The 21,407-nt window shown below is 57.3% G+C and overlaps 7 protein-coding genes across 7 annotated transcripts; all 7 read left to right on the forward strand.

Annotated features, from left to right (window-relative positions):
- The first annotated feature begins 249 nt into the window (after positions 1-249).
- On the forward strand, positions 250-1,179 carry SODALDRAFT_117381 (hypothetical protein). The gene has a single exon (XM_028606599.1). The coding sequence runs from the start codon at positions 302-304 to the stop codon at positions 839-841; it is 540 nt and encodes a 179-aa protein (XP_028469154.1). The 5' UTR covers positions 250-301; the 3' UTR covers positions 842-1,179.
- On the forward strand, positions 1,164-4,418 carry SODALDRAFT_117375 (hypothetical protein). The gene is made up of 3 exons (XM_028606597.1): positions 1,164-1,609; positions 1,681-3,960; positions 4,073-4,418. Exons 1-3 carry the CDS (start codon positions 1,486-1,488, stop codon positions 4,138-4,140), a joined length of 2,472 nt encoding a protein of 823 aa, XP_028469155.1. The 5' UTR covers positions 1,164-1,485; the 3' UTR covers positions 4,141-4,418.
- Positions 4,419-6,183: 1,765 nt separating this feature from the next.
- On the forward strand, positions 6,184-11,169 carry SODALDRAFT_117378 (hypothetical protein). Its single transcript, XM_028606598.1, has one exon. The coding sequence runs from the start codon at positions 6,435-6,437 to the stop codon at positions 10,902-10,904; it is 4,470 nt and encodes a 1,489-aa protein (XP_028469156.1). The 5' UTR covers positions 6,184-6,434; the 3' UTR covers positions 10,905-11,169.
- Positions 11,170-12,844: 1,675 nt separating this feature from the next.
- On the forward strand, positions 12,845-13,458 carry SODALDRAFT_322503 (hypothetical protein; the record flags this gene model as incomplete). The annotated part of the gene is made up of 2 exons (XM_028609727.1): positions 12,845-13,114; positions 13,234-13,458. The coding sequence occupies 2 exons, from the start codon at positions 12,845-12,847 to the stop codon at positions 13,456-13,458; spliced, it is 495 nt and encodes a 164-aa protein (XP_028469157.1).
- Positions 13,459-14,021: 563 nt separating this feature from the next.
- SODALDRAFT_377032 (hypothetical protein) lies at positions 14,022-15,602 on the forward strand (the record flags this gene model as incomplete). The annotated part of the gene is made up of 6 exons (XM_028614876.1): positions 14,022-14,213; positions 14,337-14,501; positions 14,567-14,609; positions 14,682-14,938; positions 15,282-15,369; positions 15,486-15,602. The coding sequence occupies exons 1-6, from the start codon at positions 14,200-14,202 to the stop codon at positions 15,600-15,602; spliced, it is 684 nt and encodes a 227-aa protein (XP_028469158.1). The 5' UTR covers positions 14,022-14,199.
- SODALDRAFT_349360 (hypothetical protein) lies at positions 15,223-17,185 on the forward strand. The gene is made up of 2 exons (XM_028613418.1): positions 15,223-15,233; positions 15,366-17,185. Exon 2 carries the CDS (start codon positions 15,696-15,698, stop codon positions 16,728-16,730), a length of 1,035 nt encoding a protein of 344 aa, XP_028469159.1. The 5' UTR covers positions 15,223-15,233; positions 15,366-15,695; the 3' UTR covers positions 16,731-17,185.
- Positions 17,186-17,527: 342 nt separating this feature from the next.
- On the forward strand, positions 17,528-21,350 carry SODALDRAFT_331075 (hypothetical protein). Its single transcript, XM_028611365.1, has one exon. The coding sequence runs from the start codon at positions 17,629-17,631 to the stop codon at positions 20,956-20,958; it is 3,330 nt and encodes a 1,109-aa protein (XP_028469160.1). The 5' UTR covers positions 17,528-17,628; the 3' UTR covers positions 20,959-21,350.
- The last annotated feature ends 57 nt before the right edge of the window (positions 21,351-21,407 follow it).

The following is a 21,407-nucleotide window of genomic DNA, read 5'->3' on the forward strand; positions in this document are numbered from 1 at the left end:
TAACAGGGCAGGGGAGGGGGATATGGGAAATGGGAAATGGTTGGGGGGGGTGGGGAGGTTATGCATAGTTGAGGCGACTCGCCCACGTCGGCGCTCGACGTCCACCTTACGCTTCGATTGCTCCATGAGGTAGGTACCCTACCTAGGTAATAAGGTACTGCACGTCCAGATACTTTCGATTTGTTCTTTGTGTCCGCATATTCCGTTCAGACGAAGTGGTTACTTCGTACTATCTACGGCTCTTTGTATTATGAGACAGGTACTTTGTCTCCCCTTTGCACTTTCTTCTGGTCTAAGGTAGATGTACCGTTGTAAATGCAGGCAGATAGATGTACTTCGTGCCACTTCACCGGGTGTCCACGGGTTGAAACAACGCACCGTCCACCGCAAAACCGATATCCAACTAAGGTACCTAATATTATGGTTGGTCGCTGCTTCTTCTCTCCCACTCACTCATCATGCAAGCCGCTGGTCTACCCGTCCCCGTCCCGCTGCATCGTTGGGCCGCCATTCTATTTTCTCTTTTTTTTTTCTTCTTTTCCTTTCATTTTCCCCCGGTGTCTTTCTGTCCTGTGGTCCGAGTCCGCCCTGTCCTCTCTGGCTGTCGACCTTCGAAGCATCGTCCCCATCGTCACATTTCACCCCCCTCCCCCTTTGCAGCCACTCGTCCCACGTCTCGGCCTTGGACCGACGTGGCCCCAATGCCAGTCTTGCGCGAGCCAATGATCCCCGAGCACGATCGCTTCTTCCTTCGTACTCACTGGGTCTCTATCCATTCTCCCTAACCGGCCGGTCCCTTTGCATGGGGGGGATGCCGTGGGGTCGCCGTAGGACGCAGTAGTACGCAGTAGTGTTTGGCTGCATGGCGATTTTGTCTCTCTCCCCCCCCCCCCCCCGTGCGTGATGTGGTGACAGGTCCGGTCCGTTCTGTTCTCTCGCTTTGCTTGGAGGCTTCGGATCAATAGGAACTGTCGCCCTGTTCTCTTCCTGGAAACTGCCCAACTTCTTCGTTGTGAATCTCGTCGAATCCCTCTTCTCCTTTCTCCTTTTTCGTCACTCTCTTCGTCTTGCGGACCAAGCCATTCACTGCCTGCTTCGACGAAGCCTACATCTACATTTGTCGAATCAGCCATTGCAATTCAATTCAATTTCTCGACCACTCAACATACACATCTCTTCTCTAATACTTGTTCTGCGTGTTCGATTTCTGAGGATACCCCCGTGTCTGTTGTGTCCCTCCACCACCATTCAACTGCTCTTGCCCTCCCCCCCAAGTACCTCTCTGCTTGGGCTCTTTGGGCTTTCATTTTCTTCCATAGCCCGAAGAAGAAAAAAACAACAACACTGGTTTCGAACAGCCCTCCAACTCGGGAGCACACCTGCATGACCTGAGCGAGCAACTGGAGGTGCCCTCCAACCTGTAGGCTACACGTTGCTCACTCACATCACTCGCCCGAGCCGGGCGAGACCAGTGAGAACGAGAAGATGGAGTGGCAAGAGGAAGTCGAGTTCTGCCCTCACCGGGCCAATCTTGAAGTCCAGACTGTCGACTTCTCCAATGTTAAGTTCTCCGTGCCCTCCGACACGGAGGAAGAGGCAAGGGCAAACGGTGCGTTGACAACATCCGCCACATCCGGCCCTGTTCCGAGCCGTGATATCCAACTAACCCTTCGAGTATAGGAGACGGTGGCGAAGGAGGCGAACCTGCACCGCCAGCCCCAGTCGTCTCCGAAAACAAGAAAAAAAAGAAGGGCAAGAAGGGGAAACAACAAGCACATGCCGCTCCGTCTGATGACCCTGTAGAGCCCCCGGAGGCCACACCCGAAGTTGAGGAGGAGTCGGCGCCGACCAAGGGCAAGAAGAAGAAGAACAAAAAGAAGGCAAAGGGGTCCAAGGCCAAGGACCCAGAGCCAGAGCAAGAGCCAGAGCAAGAGCCAGTGCCCGAAGTAAAGGAAGCCGACGCTGAAGCCAACGCCGACTCCAACACCAACGGTGATACGAACGCGAACGTCGATACCAACGCCGACACGAACCCCGATACCAACGCAGACACCAACGCAGACACCAACGCAGACACCAACGCGGACGCTGACGCTGCCGCTGCCCCTCCTGCTGAAACTGTCGAAGAAAGTCCAGAACCTGCGAAGGAAGGAGCCCCCCCAGGACCCAAGCCCAAGGCCCAGAAAGCCAAGGAGAACAAGGAAAAGAAAGATAAGAAGAAAAAGGCCAAAGGAAAGAAATCCCAGGACAATAACATGGACCCGGAACCTGCCGCCGATGCCTCGCGTTCTGTTCCGGCCCCGGCCCCTGACGCCGACGCCGACGCCGACGCCGGAAACAACCCCGAGGACAACAACACTAGCCCACCCTCGGCAGAAGCACCGGCAGACGATGTTCCTCCGCAATCAGACGCCCTAGCAAAAGACGCCGCAGCAGAAGACGCCCCAGCAGAAGATGGCTCCGGGGATGCCAAGCCTGATGCCGGAGATGCATCCGCTCCCACGGCCGATGAGCCCAGCGCTGAAGGTGCCAACGAGGACGCCCCTTCCACGCCAGCCGATAAGCCTGATGAAGCGGTGGACGGAACCAACGGAGAAGCGCCGGTAGCGGCCGAGACTAGTGAGGAACCCGCCCCCAAAGACGAGCCGGCCGGGGGTGGCGCACAGGAAGACGCTCAACCTAGCGCCGATGCCTCCAAGGATGATGCCACACCCCCTGATGCAGCCGACCAGCCCAGCAGTAATGCCGATGAGGGCGCCGAAGCACCTGCGCCGACGGCCCAGACAGATGAAGAGCCTAACCCGGAAGAGCCAGCTAGCGGCGACGCGAAAGAAGACGCGCCGGTTGCGGAATCGGAGCCGATGCCTCCCCAAGAGGACCCGGAACCTGCATCCGAACCAGCTGCGCCGGCCGGCGACACGCCTGGAGGCGAGGCGCCAACCACAACCGATTCACCCGATGATGCCGGAACAGACGGCGACAAGCCGGATGAAGCGCAGACCAGTAATCCGGATCCAGAGGTTGCAGAGCCTGAAGCCGCTCCCGAACCGACACCGTCCGCTGAAACCCCGGCCGAGGGCGAGGAGAAGGCTCCAGATGTTTCCGCTGCCGATGACGCCAAGCCCGATGACGCCCCTGACTCTTCAGATGCGCAAAACGACCCGCAACCCGCCGCCGATGCTCCACCTGAACCAGCGCCGCCGGTCGAAGAGACAGATAACGCCCAAGGCGATAGCTCAGAGCCTCCGAAAGAAGAGAGCGAGGGTAACAACGACGTCAAGGATGAGACTCCTCCCGAGAGCGCCCCGGAGCCTGCCTCCGATCAGGCACCACCCGAGCTACCAGAGCAGGACCGGCCGGAGGCCCAAGAAGAAACCTCAGACAACCCTGACGGAAACGTTCTAAACGATGCCACGGCTGAGGCGCCAGCTGAAAGTGACAGTACTCCTGCTGGAGAAAGTGCGCCTCCACAAGATCCCGAGCCGGAGGCGCCCACTGAGGCTGAAGGCAAGCAAGACCAGGACGGCCGTGACACGGCAGATGCAGCAGCAGACGCACCAGCAGACGCACCAGCAGACGGCTCAGATGCCGCGCCAGAAGCCCAGATTGAGGCTTCTGAGCCTCCTGTTGAGAATGCTCCAGAGTCGCCTCCAGAGCCTTCCTCGGCTGGCCAAGAGGAAGTCGGGCCCGAGAACACGACTACGGACAGTGCTGCCGAAGAACTCAAGAGCGACCCCGTTGCCGAAGCGCCGCCGGCCCCTGAGCCAGAGACTACCGAGCCCGAGACCTCGTCCGAAAATCCCGGCCAGGACAATGCTGAAGAGGCCCTCAACCAGGAAGAATCGGCTGTCGATGCAGCCGCTGCTGAGCCTACACCCGATGAGCCGCCATCAACCGAAGGACAAGATGCGGCTCAGGAAGAAGAAAAAGAGGCCAAGACTGCCGAACCTGTTGCTGAAAGTCCGGATATCGAGGAAGTTCCTCAACCCGCTGATAGTCCTAGCGAGGACCAGAAAGACGAAGCTGCCACCACCCCCAATGTCGAGGATGCCTCGGCTGACATGCAGGACAGTGGAGAGGACGCGGGCTTGCCTGAAGATGCAGACCTCATCCCCATTCCAAGCGACGGGAAGGAGTTGAGTTTCAAAGAATTCCCAGTATCCGAGGACGCAACACCAGCAGCAGCTGTTGATGGTGCAATCCCGGCACCCGCCGATCAGGAGCCCAAATCGGAGGACGCCGCAAATGGCGAGCTCGCGGAAACCGTTGTCCAAGATGATGAAGCTGCAGACTGCAAGCCGGGAGATGAAGCGGCGGAAGAAACGCCTGTTCCAACAACTGAAACCGCTGAGGAACAGCCAAGTGTTGAAGCAGAGACCAGTCCCGACCCTCCGAGTGCGGAACAGGAGACGCCGACGACCGATGCGAATGCTGAGGATTCCGCCGCTCCTGAACCCGCCCCCGACGCTACAGAATCTGCCACAGAACCTGCCACCGAGGCCGAGACCAAGGCTGAGGAGACACCCAAGACCGAGGAGGAGCCTAAAGCCGACGAAGAGCCGAAAGCAGAGGCAGAAGCCAAAGCAGACGAACCCAAGGAAGAGAGCGAGCCTCAGCCAGAAGAGATCTCAGCAGCGGACGAGGCCAAGGCAGATGACGACGGGAAGGCGGAAGACGTAAACGCACCGGACGCCGATGTCCGAGCCGAGGTCGGCAAGGGATCTAAGGAATCTGAAGAACCCGAGAATCCGGAAGATGCCCCCGAAGTCGGCGACGCTGAGGCCACCGTCCTGGCCGACGCTCAAGGGCCAGGATCCGAAGAGGCAACACCGCCCCCAGTCGAGGAAAGCGAGGCCGCTAACAACGATGCACCGGCTGCGGAAGATAATGCCCAAGACGCGAAGGATGAGCAGCCCTCGTCTTCCGAACCGTCCGCTCCGGCAGACGCTGACGGGGAAAAAGCGGAAGAGCCACCCGCAGAGGCCCCTGCTCAGAACACAGACGGAGACTCCGAGCCTCCTCCCGCCGACTCTGAAGCAATCAAGGAGGCCGATACAACTGCTGAAGGTGCCGGCCAAGAACTCGCTGACGACTCGCCACCTGGGCCTGCCGATGGGGAAGCCAAAGACGCGTCCGAACCAGACCAGTCTTCTCAAGAACCAGCGGACGCCACCGCCGAATCTGCGCCTGTCGAAGACGGTACCGCGAAGGACGATGGTGCTGACGCAAGCCAGGACGCCGAGCTGCCTCCTGAACCGACCGCCGCGGAACCAGCTAGCGGCGACGCAGAGCCTCCCCCTGTTGAAGCCGAGGCTGAGAAGGGCAGCGACTCACTAGCAGAAAGTGGAGAGGCCGGAGACGTCGCTGCTGCCCCTGCAGAGACTACTTCCACCGACGCCGAGGAAAAGACTGAGGGCGAAACTGCTCCCGAAAGTACTGAAGAAGCGAAGCCAGCGGAGGCTGAGCCTGAACCACCGGTCACCTCGGACGCGGACGCGGACGCGGGCAAAGACGCCGAGCCAGAGGCGGAGAAGGCTGAGGCGGCCGAAGCTGAGAACACGGACGGTGCTGCACAAGCCGAGCAGACGGAGCCACCCTCGGAGACGCAGGATGAACTGTCCCCTCCTGTGGATACGAACCAGGATGTTAGCGATGCCCCCGCGGAAGGAGGTGCCCAGGAGGAAGCGAAAGAACCGGATCCCGAAGATGTTGCCGCCACTACAGGCGATCCTTCCCCTCAACCTGAAGAGGGGCCAGACGCACCGGCGGAAGCACCGGCGGAAGTAGTAGCAGAGGCAGCGGCAGACGCACCGGCAGACACACCGGCAGACGCACCGGCAGACGCACCGGCAGACGCACCGGCAGACGCACCGGCAGACGCACCGGCAGACGCACCGGCGGAAGCAGCAGCGGAGGAACCGGCAGACGCATTGGCGGAAGCAGCAGCGGAAGCAGCAGCGGAGGTACTAGAAGATACAGCAGCGGACACACCAGCGGACACACCGGCGGACACACCGGCAGACGTACCGGCAGACACACCGGCAGACGCACCGGCAGACGCACCGGCAGACGCACCGGCAGACGCCCCAGTAGACGCAGCAGCAGACGCAGCAGCAGATGCACCGGCGGAGACGCCAGAGGAACAGCCGATTGCCGAGCCCACAGGGGAGGAGGCGGAGAGCAAGCCGGCAGACGAACCGGCTCCCGACACAGAAACCAAAGCGGCCGACGAACCGGCAGCGGTTCCAGCAGCCGATGCAGAACAGACTAAAGACGTCGAAGAGGAAGAGAGCAAGGACAAGGTGGGACCGATCCCAGACGTTGTGGTTAAGAAAGTAGAGATACAAGGTGAGGCCCATCTCCTATCCCCCGATCCCGTCATCCCCACTGGAGGCACACGAGATTTGGCGGATTCGAGTTGGGAGCCAAGTGGCATGGACTTGCGAGACAACGGCGATGTGGATGTGGTTGCAGCTCAGGCGGAAGCGGCTTCCGTACAGGAGACTCCATGTGTGCCTTCAACAACCGCAGAAGTGACAGCGGGACTCGACGAACTCAAGGACCAAGGCAGCGGCGTCGATCATGATCCGACGACGGAGGTGGACCAGGCACGTTTCACCGATAAACAGGAACCGGAGTTGGCGGATATCTCGGAACCGCCGGTGACGTCGCCGAATGCGCTCGTCGAGGCCGAGAGCCCGCAGACTGGGCTCCTGGGCTTGCCGAACGAGCCCGTAGCAGTAGCGACGAGCACTACGTCGGCATTTTCGTGCCCACGTGCAGACGTGGCGGAGATAGCTGCTGAGCCTGAAAAGACTCTCGCCGGGCCCGATAATGCTACATGTATGGTTGGCGCTGAAGAACAGCTCGTTGGCTCAGATGTCACTTCGGTTGAAACGGATTCTCAATCACAGCCCAGAAATCCTGGCGAGTCGGAGCAAGTACTAGCCGAGAAGTCCGAGGAGCCCAACGATCCGCCAGCTTCGCCGCCGAGTGAGAGTGAGTCTCAAGAATCATCTGGGACAGCTCTTCCAGGTCCGGAAGAGATAACCCTCACCGAACCCCACGAGAACGATCTTCCTAAGGCTCTCCCTCTCGATGAGCCCACCGTATCCGAGATCTTGGCAGAGGAAAGCGCCGAGATGCAACAAGAGTCCGACACTCGACTGTCATCACATCCCGAACACCCCTCGGAGTCGGAATCCGCACTAGATGAGCACCAAATCTCCCCTGAAGTAGAGTCGACGACGCCTGAACAAGCGGAATTATCCCCAGGCACGATCAACGACGAGTCTACTGCCGATTGGGAGGATGTTACGGCCAATCCGAGAAGTATCGTTGAAGATCCCGACACACAAGACGAGGCCCCGGAGAATCCCACACTCATCCACGAGCCAAAAGCGGACCAAGCAGCCCCCGATGATGTTTTCGCGGGACCCGTTGAGCAAGGGGAAGAAACTGCTGAAATCCCCGGTAGACTGGCAACAGGAGACGAAAACACCGACCCGGTAGCAGAGACAGAGACATCTGTTCTTTCCAATGATGTTCGTCAGCTGGAAGCGGAACCCAGCTCCCCGCCGGTGCTTGAAGACGAGGAAAAACTGAAACTCCTTGACATTGAGGTTCGCGTCGAGGAACTCAATACGCCACCAGACGACGTTGACAGTATTCTCGTCGGCCCCGAGTCACCCGCGATATACCAGGATGATGCTGAAGCCCCTGGTTCGGAAGAGTCCAGCTCTACCGAGCCGTCTACATCTGTTGAGGAACCAAGTTGTGAGCAGGAAGCCACCGTGATGGCCACCGTCGACAACCCTGATGCAACACAAGACACTGCAGCTGCGGGGATACCCGACTCGACAGAGGGACCAAGCCCTTTAGCTGCGAACACTGCCATCCAGGACCAGGACCAGGACCAGATCACTGCCGATGAGCTCGACACTCCCAAGGCAACCAGCTCTGGTGAAGCAGACGAAGCACAACCAATTGTTCTGCAACCAGTGAGCGAGGAAGAATCCGCTCAGTCGGAGTCTGAAAAGGAGTTGCCCCCTGTTGAAGAGTCTCAGATCCAGTCTTCTGTGATACTCGTTAGCGTGGAAGAATCCGCTCAGGCTGGATCTGGAAAGGAGTTGCCCCCTGTCGAAGAGTCTGAGATCCAGTCTTCTGTGATATTTGTCAGCGAAGCCTCCATCATGCCCGAGACAGAAATCGTCGAGAATCCCAGCTCCGGAACTCCGCCGCCTGTCGAAACTACAGAATCTGCGCCTCAGTCCGAACAGGATACGAGTGACAGAGATAACATTACGCAAGACACACCAGAGTCTACATTTTCTGAAGGCGATTGGGACCGGAGCACACCAACTCCAGGCCCTGTGGACAAAGTCGGCGTTGGTCATGCCGCTTCAAATGCACACTTTGATCTGCCGGGAGCCTCTCAACAGAATGAAGCCCAACAGCGGGACAGCGATTCCGATATAGTCATCGTTGAGCGCGACATGATGGACGAAGAAGATCAAACAGTGACAGATTCCGAAGACAAACAGCCGGCGTCAGTGCTCGATGAGACGGCACAGCCAAGCAGTCCCACTTCACACGATCATCGGCATGCTGATGATGGCCAAGGAGATGCCTCCGAAACATTGGAGATTCCCGGCGACGGGCTGTCTTCCCAATTGCCTGTGGACGAGGAAACTCTCAGCGACGGTGGTGGTAGTGTCCCGACGGAAAGCGCCATCGTGGAAAGAGACGCCTCAGGGCCCAGCCGGCCGAGTGAAGAGGACGCTACTACAGCTCCGATCGAGGATTCCTCCGAAACAAGCGTCATGGTTGCAGGCGCCGCATCGGTTGGCATTACTGCCGCTGCCGCTACCGCTGTTGCTGGTGGGGCTGCCGCACACGAGCTGTCCAAGGACGATGGGTATGACCAAGGCTCAGTCCGAGAACCGATTGTGGAGGAAGAGAAAGCGCGCGCGGTGCCTTCCTCCATGAGCCGCAGTTCCTCGGATAAGCTGATCCAAACTGCACTGGAGGGATGTGAACCGGTCCAAGCATACCAAACCACCGCCGTCTCGGAGTCTAGAGACAGAGTCGCGGAGCCGATGATTCCCGTCAAAGACGCCGAGAGCAAGGATGGCCATGCTGGTGACGACTCCATTACGCAGAGAGGTGTTACACCGGCCAAAGCCGGCATGGTAGACGAGGGTACGCAAACGGACGAATCGTTCTTCGAATCCCAAAGGCGGCCCCCTACCCCTCTCGACCCGGAGCATCGTGTCGGTGCTGCGACGCCAGGCATCGTACTGCCTGATGCGTCAGATGTGTCTCCCAGCCCCAAACAAAGGGCCAGGACGCTCCGACGTCAGCGGAAGCTGTCCATGGCTCGGGCGGAAGAAATGGTTGCCGCCGCCGTGGTTCTCTACGCTACAGCCGAAGTCTTGAGCTCTCCTCAGCGCCCACTACGTGGTGAAATCTCGCAGTCCGGTCCAGAACAACGCAATCTGTCACATGTCCAAGCCCAGAAGATGGTGGGAAGCGGAGGAGATTCTGATCCGCCTTTCGTGTCCGGCCAACCTATGATTCATGCACAAGGGACTACGGAGCATCAAGAAGAGGAACTTCGAAAGTCGGTTGCTGACCTATTCACAGACGATAGGGATGACAAGAAAGAGTCGGAATCTTGGCGAGATGGTGAGAGGCGGCGCAGACATCGACATTCTCATCACTCGTCGCACCATTCTAGCCGCAGCAGAGGCGAGGACGACGGCAGGGAGAGCAGGAGTCGACGTCACTCGCACCATTCGCACCATTCTCATCACCGCCGCCATCGCACCGACAGCGAACGGGCACGAGATGGTGAGCGTGAGCACGAGCGCGAGCGCGATAGGGATCGCGACCACGACCGCGAGCGGGCCTCTCGCTCCGTTCGCTCTGGGTCTGATTCGGGAACACACACACCGCCACGGACACCGAAACGTCAGGACAGCGGCTTCTCCGAAGCCACCGACTCCCCGCGCAGACGACACCGTAGCGAGCGCACGCCGGAAGAGCAGGCGGCGCACGAAAGGCGCAAAGAGGAGCGGCGGCTGGAGAAGGAGAGGGAGAGAGAACACGAGGAGCGACGGAGGCACAAGGACAAGGACAGGGAGCGAGACCGAGATCGGGGCCGAGACCGGGACCGGGACCGGGACCGAGACGGCCATCGGCACCAACGGTCGTCGCGGCAGTACAGTGCCACGGGCAGCAAGGAGGAGTCGCCCTCGGTGACTCCGGTATCGGCGACCAGCAAGAAGTTTTTCGACATCAAGAACGCCGAAGGCGTAGTCAAATCGACGTTCCCACCGCAAATCATCAAAGACGACGGACACGCGGACGTCGACGACAGCGGAAGCTACCGGGAGAGAGAGGTGGCTGCAAAGACGGCTGCCAAGACGGCTGAACCGCCCTCGCCGCCACGGGATGCGACCAAGAGGCCAAGCACAACCAGGTCCCGGCACGGTTCCAGCAACGGACACAGTCGGGGGGCTGATGACAAGGCCAAGCTGGAGCGGGCGAGGGAGGCTGTGGCGGAAGAGGCGCGCCAGGCAAAGGAGGCCAGAGAATCTCGGGAGGCCAGGGAGGCGAGGAAGGCCAAGGAAGCTCGTGAGGCCAATAAGGCCCGTGAAGCCCGTGAAGCGCGAGAGGCCCGTGAGGCCCGTGAAGCGCGAGAGGCGAGGAGGGCAGCGAGGAAAGCAGCGGCGGCTGCAGCTGTAGAGACGGTGTCGTCGGAAGAAATGTCGGAGTCGAAGAGGGGCGAGGACTCGCGACGAAAGGCGAGGGAGGAGGAGAGAAGGAGAAGGGCCAAGGAGATGGAGAAGGAGAAGAATAATGGGCTTAGGGCTGCTTTCAAGCGGTTCTTTACGGCTTGATGTTGATGTTGTCGTTTTTTCGCCAAGATTCAGGTTTTTGATTTTTGATTTCTCTTTCTTCTCCTACTATTTCCTTTCTCTCTTTCCGTTCTTGTCTCTTTTTTTTTCATTTTTTTCATCTCTTCTTCATCTTCAGGATTGTACGCTTCTTCGTGGCTGCCATGTCGTTTCACGCTTGTCTTTTTCTTCTCTTTCTTGTCATGACTGTACGAATGGATGTCGGTATAATGGACGAGTTGGATGATTGAATGAGATTGATGAACTCTTTGATGATTTAATTCAACGAGGATTTAACAAAAGCACCAAGTCCATCAGTGGACAACACCGTGAAATCATAGGACGGTTGACCGAGATTAGCCTAGCCACCTTACCTATTTTACGGGGTATGTACAGATGACCTGGGTTGGGTATTCAGGTATTATTATGCAGACAGGAGGTCTTTCCCACCACTAACCGCAAATCCCATGGTTTCCTGTTTTTGTTGCTTCCATAACATTGAGAGCAGTGAAAGTCGGCAAGGTAGGGGCGATCAATTAAGGTAAGGTAGGTAGGTACAGGTAGGTAGTGTAAGTGGTCGGATGAACCTTCCTACGATGGTCCTGCATTGAAAGCTCCTGCCCGGGGCATATGGTAGATAAACACCGAGGTAGTCACACCTCGGTGTTGTCGGTGGGTGATTACTGGATCGATACAGTCAGATGAACATGCCAAAACATCCTCCCTATATCCAGTTTCCCCTGGCATGCGTCGAACTTCAAACTGTGACGTCACACTTGATAACCCTGCACCTTTCCTTCGGGTCGAGACTTCCCCGGCTTGATGACCAGCGCCGTCTCACATTAATTACCAGCAGTACCAGCCACACCTTTCTTTGGACGGCCTGCGTCATCAGCCACCGCATAAGCCCAGGGGCCCTCGTGATAGGTGCTACCTACATTTGGACGCCTTCCAGCCAATCCACAGCAAGATGGCATCCTCAGATGGAAACACTTAGAAGCTCGCCGTCTCTCCGGTCTCAACTTTCCCTTTGAGATACTCTGGTCCGTGCAACTCTTTCAAGATCCTATGGCATCATACAGCGCACATAAATTCTTCCCTGTCTCCTTTCCCACTCAAGTGTATCCAGGTACGACGCCACAACAATAAGGTAGAGCTTGGCGTGATGACTTTGACAGTCCCGTCCTGGGTCGGGTGACCTCATCGTCTTCAATCCGGCAACCACCCACCGTACCTTATGTTTCACGACCACCTGGACGTCTAGGACTCGCCTTGGGTGACGTCTCTTTTACACTCTACCCGTACCCAGAACTGAAGTACGTGTACAGTACGTTGTACACCAGGTGCGCCGAGGCGACGTTCATTCGGTCCCACGCCTGTCGCTCTTCATACGATGCAATGCCCAGCGAGGGACACGCCTGTCTTAATACCCTGCATCTTGGCACAAGTACATTACACTACAACGTACCTACACTACACGTACATGTAACATACGGCCATAGCAATGACGCGCCGGACCATCCAGTCATGACCCCCCCAATCCTTGGTAGCTCGTCCTATTCTAGAACCCCTTGCCATGAATTATGACATCTAACTCCTTGGCAGTCATCTCCTACCTTATTTTGTAGTTTGACGTCAACCTAACTGTCCCGAGATGATCGATAAATACTTTGAAGCGTGCCGCTTCAACCTTGCCGACAAGTTCCTCCTTTTCCCCCAACGGTAGTCTCTCTCAACATTAGAAAAACAAGTTCCAGGTCAGGCTAAGCACCAAACCAAACCGCCAGCAGTCTCAACCCAACCATTACCAACCTCCCCCCTGAATCCGCAACCCAAGTGCGACACACCACACACCACACACCACACACCACACACAACACACAACGCACAACGCACACGCACACGCACACACACACACCGGACCATAGACCACCTTTTACATCATGGCTCTCGACCGCATTCTCAGCTTCATCCTCCGGGCCGCCGAGCTCGCCTTTGCAGCCATTGTTGCCGGTATCGTCGGTCATTATCTTGACAACTCCGAGGCATCGGCCTGGGATAATGGCCGTCACATTTACACCATCGTTGTCGCAGCCCTGGCTATGCTTCTCTCCCTCCTGTGGCTCCTCCCCTTCTCAAGCGCCTTCATCCACTGGCCTGTCGACCTCTTCATCTCCATCCTTTGGTTTGTGGCATTCGGCCTGCTTGTTGATGTAAGTCTTTCCCTTGTTCTGGTGTCTTTTCATCCTCCCTTCGACGAGAGACAAAAGACCTGAGCGGCCCGATATGATTATGAGTGGCCTCCTTTGGCTAACATACGTGTGTGTTCCAGCTCATTGGTAATGGTTGCGGCGGCGTCTTCAACTGGGGCAACGTTACCGTGACGGGAGACGACGCCTGTGGTCGCATGAAGGCCGTCGTCGCCTTTTCCTTCCTGTCCGCCATCTGCTGGCTCGCTTCTGCCATCATCGGCTTCTTCTGGACCCGCCGCCGCACCACCACCACCCATAGCCGCCCGGCCGACGGTCGTCGCACTTGGTACCGCTCTCGCGTCTAAGCGCGAGTCTTGTTAGCTCCTAGCTGTCCCTACTCGGCCAAATCACACACCAGCTGTTTGTTCGATTATAATATCTCACGGGGCCACTTTCTTTGGAGGGTTTCGGCCTAGGGCACAGCTTTTGGCTTTTTTTTTTTGTCTTCTCCTTTTTTTCTTTTTTTTCTTTTCTTAAATTCCAAAATGTGTCGTGACAAAAGATGAGGGCAGACTGAGCCGAGTACACGACTGGATGAATATTTGAGTGGCCTCATTTGGAGGAAGGATGCGGGCGTTGATACCCCTCTTAATACCGTGATACACCTAGCCTCAACGGCATGTATAAATTCATAATTCTCACCATCAACAGTTTTAATTCAATGCTCCAACGTTATCATATCTTGAATGTATGTATTCGTCAAAGTGTAAAAAAGGCCAAGTCTGTGTAAACGACCGTAAACGACCCCGGGTTCTTTTTATCTGTCCCAAGGTAGTCCTCAAAGTCCCTGAAGAATGCGAACGAGATACCCGACTCCAGAATACTCCGTAGAGCGTCCATGTTGTTACCGACTGACAACGGACTTGGGCTCGTATGGACTTCAAGTGCTATCGTACCGTCTTTGTCTGTCTACGTGTATTACTGTGGAAGGGTTCCGTTCCGTTTTGGGGTGATTAGATCTTCAGTACCTAACCTTAGAGGTTAGGCCTACAGATACTACCTAGGTCAGATATCACGAGGAAAGCTTCGCTTTCCACCAAAAGACGATGTCGGCGCGGCAGTGATCGGCAGCTACGGAGAGAACGGCGACGGACAGCGAGGAAAGTCCGATGATGGGCTTGCTTGTTGTCCAGACGGAGATGGGAGATGGGAGATGGCAGGTACATACCCCTATCTGTTTTAGCAAAGTCGATGACGCAGATGCGGCGCACGGTGACGCCACAACCTGGATCTCCTCCACATCACTAGCCACAGTGGGTCTCGCGGCAACAACAACGCAACCACAACAATCAGAGCTTGTTGCGTTGCAATCTGATGGCGTCATGAACTCTGGGGACACGCTTGCTCGGTAGGTATGTCCTCCGACCAACCTAACCATTCAACGTTGGGGATACATAAGGTACCGCGTCTCAGGTACTCGGAGGCGGTCCAGGAGTGCGACATCATGGTTGAAGAGGTGATGGAAATACGGATTGAGCCACGCGTCCGTCCCGCCCCATCGAGTTTAGCCCACCCGTTGTATCCGTAGTTCCACAGTGGCACAGTCCGCATGGGAATGCCTTCTCAAGCTCCCCATATCGGGTTCAGTCCTCCCACGGACGTGCTGGAGACCATTCCGTACGGAGTAAAAGTGGCTCCCGTCCCTGCGTCCCTGGGTCCCCGGAGCTCAACTCGACGATCTTTGGCTTTGCCTCCTGACCCTTGTCGCTTCCCTCGACGTTTCATTTCGGCCAACCTTGGCGAGCCAGCCCTAAACGTCACCGACATGGGGGGTACGGGGATGACGTAAGAAGGGGGCCATTGCGAGATAGCTTCACGACAGCTAGGACCATTGGGGATTACCTGCATGACATTGTTACTTCGGGGAACGCGTTGCTGAGCTGGCGGTCCTTGTCTGGCTCGGCTTCAGTGAACGCCCGGTGTACGAAGTACGAAGTACGGAGTACCACCTAAGGTACGGATGGACTATCGGTACTTCGTGTTTATTACCTCAGGTAGGTACTGGGTGGCTGTGCTGCTGCTACAAAAAATACCTTGGTGAAAAAGCAAACCGAAACAAACCACGACACGAGTAATGGCAGTAAGTGTACACTACTTTTCGTAGATCCCGTTTGCATTTGGTCCCCAGGCCCTATGACGTCCATGAGCTTAGTCTGAGGTGCCATGACATGAGCTTCAACCTGGATTGCGGCACTAACGGTGACATCTTTAGTTGGGTATGAACAATGGTTGGAAGGGTCCTGTCGTCGATCACTTTTTGCGTTCATTCTCGTCAGACACTTGTATCACCTGACGTTTCCACTTGGATCTCATCGCCCCAAGTCGATTCCAGCAAATGCGTGACGAAACGCTGATATATAAGAACCCCCTCCTCTCCTCCTTCATCTGCTGCTCCTCTCTGCACTTCACCTTTCATCATCAACAACAACAAAACAACAAGAACAATTAACAAAACCAACGGCGATAATACCCACTCATCGCAACTCATCAAGTTCCTTTTTTAAGATACCAAAAATATACACGACCATAAACACCATCCAACATGTCTAACATGATTCACAAGATCAAGGACGCCATGACGTCCGACAAGAGCTCCGAATCCGACCCTGCTGGTTCCCACGGCCACCATGAGACCCGCACCGCCAATGTGGCTGACCCTCGCATCGACTCTGACCGTGATCACCGTTCTGCCCCGGGCTCCAACTTGGGCGCCGGCTCCACCCAAGGCACCGGTTCCACCACCGATAACTACGGCAACGCTGGCGTTGGCGTCACTGGCGCGCCTGGCGGCTCTGGCACCACCGGCACCACCGGAACCACTTCCACTGGCGCATACGGCAGCTCCAACACTCGGGATGGCCCCCACCAGAGCGGCATGGCCAACAAGGTTGACCCCCGCGTCGACTCGGACCGTGACCACCGCGGCGCTCCCGGCAGCACCACCGGCACTTCCGGTCTAGGCAGCTCTACTCGCGGCGAGAACACCTTCGGCTCCAGCACTACTGGCACCACTGGCACCACTGGCACCTCCGGCGGCTACGGTACCTCCGGCACCACCCGCGGCGAGAACACCTTCGGCTCCGGCACTACTGGCACCTCCGGCACCACCCGCGGCGAGAACACCTTCGGCTCCGGCAACACCGGTAACACTGGCGGCTACGGCATCTCCGGCAACACCGGTACCTCCGGTGGTTACGGCAGCTCCGGCAACACCGGTACCTCCGGCGGTTACGGCAGCTCCGGCACCACCGGTACCTCCGGCGGCTACGGCAGCTCCAACACTCGGGCTGGCCCCCACCAGAGCGGCATGGCCAACAAGGCCGACCCCCGCGTCGACTCGGACCGTGACAACCGCGCTGCCCCCGGCGCCTCTATGGGCGGCAATCAGTTCAACAGCGGCGCGACGGCAGGCGGCCTCGGCTCTGCTGGACACACCAGATCCACCAACCCGGGTCCCGCCCCGAACACGGCCGGTCCTCACAAGCAGGATATGCTGAACAAGATGGACCCTCGCGTCGACTCCGACCTCGACAACTCGAAGACCATGGGACAGGACCAGACATTCTCTCGCCCGTAAGCCACACACCAAAATACACACACACACACACACAGCATCCCGAGGCGGCGGCGTGACCCTACACTTTTTTCTTTTTTTTTTCCTTTTTCCCATGGGCACCCAATCATCAAAAACTTGGTGCCTCGGTGTCGCTGCTCTTTTGCGTCTTGTCTAGTCGCCTGCCGTTTCTTTTCTGCATGCACTTTGTCTTTTAGCGAACGAAAAGAAAAAAAAGGACCCGAGCTCGTCGACTGACATGGATTTTTCTTCTCCTTCGCAAAGGGCTGCCACGTCGCAACGGGATCCCATGGACGCTGCTCAAGTGCCGCCTTCCGTGATGGCCGAACATCGCGGCGAGCCAGCCATTCGGCATGGAGACCCTGGGCATAATCGCGCCCGGAGGAATAGCAGCACCACCCATCAGGAGATGTATCGGGGGATATAATGCGGGTTGGGCTACTATGTCTGCGTCCTTTTTGTGTTTGCACTTTTTCCTAATGTAATCATCTCACTGCAGATGTATCAATAGCTATGAAGTGACGAGAACCTTTCAATGAACCACCACATACTTGTGAATAGTTCGAGCCTCAACTTGCATCACGTGTTGTACAAAAAAGAAAAGAAAAAGAAGAAAAAAAAAAAGGCCCACCGGATTATTAATCATGTCACATGATTTCGTTCATTGAGGTAAAGAAGCCAGCCATCAAGGTGAAAGCAACGCGTCTTTGCGTGTTTTCCGGATCCGTATCTGTACCTATCTGTACTTACTTATCATGTACCTACCTATGCACACCCCGCGATTCACCCAACTTGCCCCTCCCATCTGCCTACGGCCGCCTCCTTCCTCCCTTCTCCCTTCTCCCTTATCACTCCCAGCAACGTCCTTCCCCATCGTATCGAGTATGCAGACCCTGCCAGTATGGAGACCGAAAACGGCGACGATGTAATATTATTATCTGACGACGAAACGGCCTCTGACTCTGGACCCGAAGTTGCGAGGGCGCCCTTCTCAAGTACCAAAGCTCTCGGCAAGCGAAAAGTCAGGCCCGATTTCGAGGAAAAAGTGGTATGGGATGATGATTCCGATGACGGCCTTCAGCTGGCATCAAAATCTAAAAAGCGTAGAGGGGGGAAAAAGCGAGGACGGGAACATAAAGGCCAGGAGAAAAACAAGGGCAAAGGCAAGGCGCAGAAGGATAGCAATCGCGAGGATGTCAAAGGCGAACCATCGATCTCAGCCGGTGCCCAAGATGACTATGCCATGGCGGGCGCACCGGTTTATCTGCGGGAGAGGAGACAGGAATTCGATAAAACCCGCGAATCCCTGCACGAAGCGGGCTTGCTCCTGCCACCCGACTACACCGGCATTGAGTTTACCGACAACGAAGACGAGAGCGAAAGACCCGGACGCGGTGCCGTGGAAGAACGGCCCCAATTCGACGACAGCACCGGCGTGAAACCGTGCCGCCCCTATGAGGACGTCGAGCTCGAATCCTCGGCGGGCGTCATACCCGCGCCCATCGCCCAGTACCTGCGAGAGTACCAGATCACTGGCGTGCGATTCCTCCACCGGCTTTTCGTCTACCAGGAGGGCGGCATCCTCGGCGACGACATGGGTCTGGGCAAGACGGTCCAGGTTGCCGCCTTCCTCACTGCGGCGTTCGGCAAGTCGGGCACCAAGCGTGACCAAAAGCGGATGAGGAAGATGCGCAGAGACGCCCGCCGCTGGTATCCCCGCGTCTTGATCGTCTGCCCGGGCTCTCTCCTGGAGAACTGGAAAAACGAGCTGCATCGGTGGGGCTGGTGGCACGTCGATGTGTATCACGGATCCGGGAAGGAGGATGTGCTTGGCGCGGCGAGGGCTGGCATGGTGGAGATCATGATCACGACGTACCAGACGTACAAGATGCAGCAAGACGCCGTCAATACAGTCAAGTGGGATGTAGTCGTGGCTGATGAGTGCCACATCATCAAGCGTCCAGGCTCGGAAGTCACGAAGGCTATGGATCAGGCGAACGCCCTATGCCGGATCGGCCTAACAGGCACCGCTATTCAGAACAACTACGGCGAGCTCTGGACCCTGCTCAACTGGACGAACCCAGGGCACTTCGGCACCTGGTCCGAGTGGGAAAGAACCATCGCCAAACCGCTCAGGTTAGGCCAATCTCATGATGCGACGCTGCACCAGCTGAGCAGAGGTCGGATCACAGCGAAGAAACTAGTCACGAACCTCCTCCCCCCCTATTTTCTGCGTCGGGTGAAGACCCTTATTGCGCACCAACTTCCCAAAAAGAGCGACAGAGTCGTCTTCTGTCCCTTGACCGACGCACAGCGCGAGGCCTACAAAAACCTTATCGATTCGCCGGAGCTTGACCTTCTCCGGACCGTCGGGGATCGCTGCGAGTGCGGCTCCGGCGCTGCCCGCGGCTGGTGTTGCGATGAGCGGCTTCCTAACGGCAAGCACTGGAAGTCGATCGTTTTCCCCAGCGTAATGACGTTGCAGAAGTTGGCGAACCATCTCACACTGCTCGTGCCTTCTTCAACTGCCGCCGATCCTAGCGAGAAGCAGGAGCGGGAGATGGCGACGCTGAGGACGTGTTGCCCCGACACTTGGGCTTATTTGTTCACGAATCGCGACGCCATCATGAACCTGGCGAATCCCGAGTTTTGCGGCAAGTGGAAGGTGCTGAAGAAGCTCCTCAAGTTCTGGCACAGCAGCGGCGACAAGGTGCTGGTCTTTTCCCATAGCGTCCGCTTGCTTCGCATTCTCCAGCACCTGTTCCGCAATACGAGCTACAGCGTCACCTACCTGGACGGATCGCTCTCGTACGCGGACCGGCAAGGGGCCGTGGACGAATTCAACTCGGACCCGACCCAGTTTGTCTTCCTCATTTCGACCAAGGCGGGGGGCGTCGGGCTCAATATCACCGCCGCCAACAAGGTCGTCATCTTCGACCCCCACTGGAACCCCGCCTACGACCTCCAGGCGCAGGACCGAGCCTACCGGATCGGTCAGAGGCGAGACGTCGACGTCTTCCGCCTCGTCTCGTCGGGCACCATCGAAGAGATCGTCTACGCGCGGCAGATCTACAAGCAGCAGCAGGCCAACATCGGGTACACGGCGTCCTCCGAACGTCGCTACTTCAAAGGCGTGCAGGAGACCCTGGACCGCAAGGGGGAGATCTTCGGCCTCGCCAATCTCTTCGCGTACCGGGAGGACCATCTCGTCATCCGGGACATCGTGAACAAGACGAACATAGCCGAGGCCAAAGCCGGCACCGGTATCGCCCTGGTAGGCTTGGATATGGAGCAAGCCGTCAACGACGAGGAGCTCCAGTGGATCAAGCAGGAAGCGGCGCCGGGGGAAGGCGCCGGGGCGGCGGGATCCGCCGAGGACGGAGGCATGTCCCAGCTCGCGGCCCTGATCACGAAAAAGACAGGCAGCAGCGGCAGCCACGGACCGGCGCAGCAGAATGGTCACGACTCCCACCAGTCGCCGAAAAGCGACGCCATCCAGGCCATCCTCGCCTCTGCAGGCGTGGAGTACACGCACGAGAACTCGGAAGTGATCGGCACGTCGAAAGTCGAAGAGAAACTATCACGCGCGGCAGAGATGGTCGCGGCAGCCCAGGGTGGGGAAGGGGGAGGCGGAGGCGGAGGCGACAGTGGAGACGGCACAAATGACGAGGACGACGTGGACGGCGACAGCGCCCTGTTGGCTGATGCGTTCACCAGGGAAATCTTCGGCACACGGGGCCAGGGCCGGGGCCGGGGCCGGGGCACGGGGTTCCTGTACCGGTACAACCCGCCCGAGGACGTGATGCGCCGCCAATTCTGCACCATGGCGCGCGAGTTTGGCTTCGCGTCGGCGACCCAGTTTGCGCTGGTCGTGGAGAGCTGGACGCAGGAGCAGCGCCGGAACTGCCTGGATGCCTTTTACCGGATCCGCGAGGGGAGGCTCCTCGCGCAGGAGGCGGTGGATCGCGAGTCCGTCGTGGGCTTGGACTCGGTCGCCTTACACCGCGGTCCACAAGGCCACGGTTCTGTCTTTACCGATGGGGCAGCTCCTGTCGACAAGACGAAGACGGAAGTCAAGAATGATGTGAAGGAAGAAGGAAGGTCGGTCCTCTGGAAGGTCCCAGCCATGCCGCCGCCGCCGCCGCCATCGTCGTCTTCCGCCGTGTCCGAGAAGAAACGAAGCTCGATTTTCATCTACGATTCTGATGACGACGAGACGGACGAGCTGTGATGTGGGAAGGTTGGATTACAAGATCACCACGCGGGCGTATCGTGCGGTTTCGACTTGGAGAACGTGGAATATAACGGGACAAGATACCCCTGGCGTTTTGGACTTATGATGGGGCTTGATGGGCATGGTAGCGTTGATAATGAAAGATGCGGTGCTCCATTTGGGAGGGTTGAAGCGCCCAGCACCTCGTTTCTTAGACTTTTGGAAACGTCTTTATATAGTCCGAGGAGAGGAATACCATCATGTCATGGTGGTATTCCTTTGAGCTGACAATCAGGAAAGTGATGGACTCAAAAGACACGCTAGGAAACCCACATGAGACAGAGAACCGACGACAACATGGCATGAACAAAAATGAACCAATGCTTACAGTGTATTTATACAAAGAGAACAAACAAGAATCTTTACAGTGTAGGTGCTTTATGTGCCTGGTCGAGTTCGGCCCCCTA

Source organism: Sodiomyces alkalinus, assembly GCF_003711515.1.
Source record: "Sodiomyces alkalinus F11 unplaced genomic scaffold SODALscaffold_2, whole genome shotgun sequence".
In the NCBI taxonomy this organism is placed as follows: Eukaryota; Fungi; Ascomycota; class Sordariomycetes; order Glomerellales; family Plectosphaerellaceae; genus Sodiomyces; species Sodiomyces alkalinus.

Excerpts from the sequence above, each read along its gene's own strand:
- SODALDRAFT_117381 (XM_028606599.1), top strand. The coding sequence starts at position 302 with ATGTACCGTTGTAAATGCAGGCAGATAGATGTACTTCGTGCCACTTCA.
- SODALDRAFT_117375 (XM_028606597.1), top strand. The coding sequence starts at position 1,486 with ATGGAGTGGCAAGAGGAAGTCGAGTTCTGCCCTCACCGGGCCAATCTT. Across the intron at positions 1,610-1,680 it reads GGAAGAGGCAAGGGCAAACG|GAGACGGTGGCGAAGGAGGC; the intron begins GTGCGTTGACAA and ends CTTCGAGTATAG. Across the intron at positions 3,961-4,072 it reads TGCCGAACCTGTTGCTGAAA|TGGAGAGGACGCGGGCTTGC; the intron begins GTCCGGATATCG and ends CATGCAGGACAG.
- SODALDRAFT_117378 (XM_028606598.1), top strand. The coding sequence starts at position 6,435 with ATGGACTTGCGAGACAACGGCGATGTGGATGTGGTTGCAGCTCAGGCG.
- SODALDRAFT_349360 (XM_028613418.1), top strand. The coding sequence starts at position 15,696 with ATGTCTAACATGATTCACAAGATCAAGGACGCCATGACGTCCGACAAG.
- SODALDRAFT_331075 (XM_028611365.1), top strand. The coding sequence starts at position 17,629 with ATGGAGACCGAAAACGGCGACGATGTAATATTATTATCTGACGACGAA.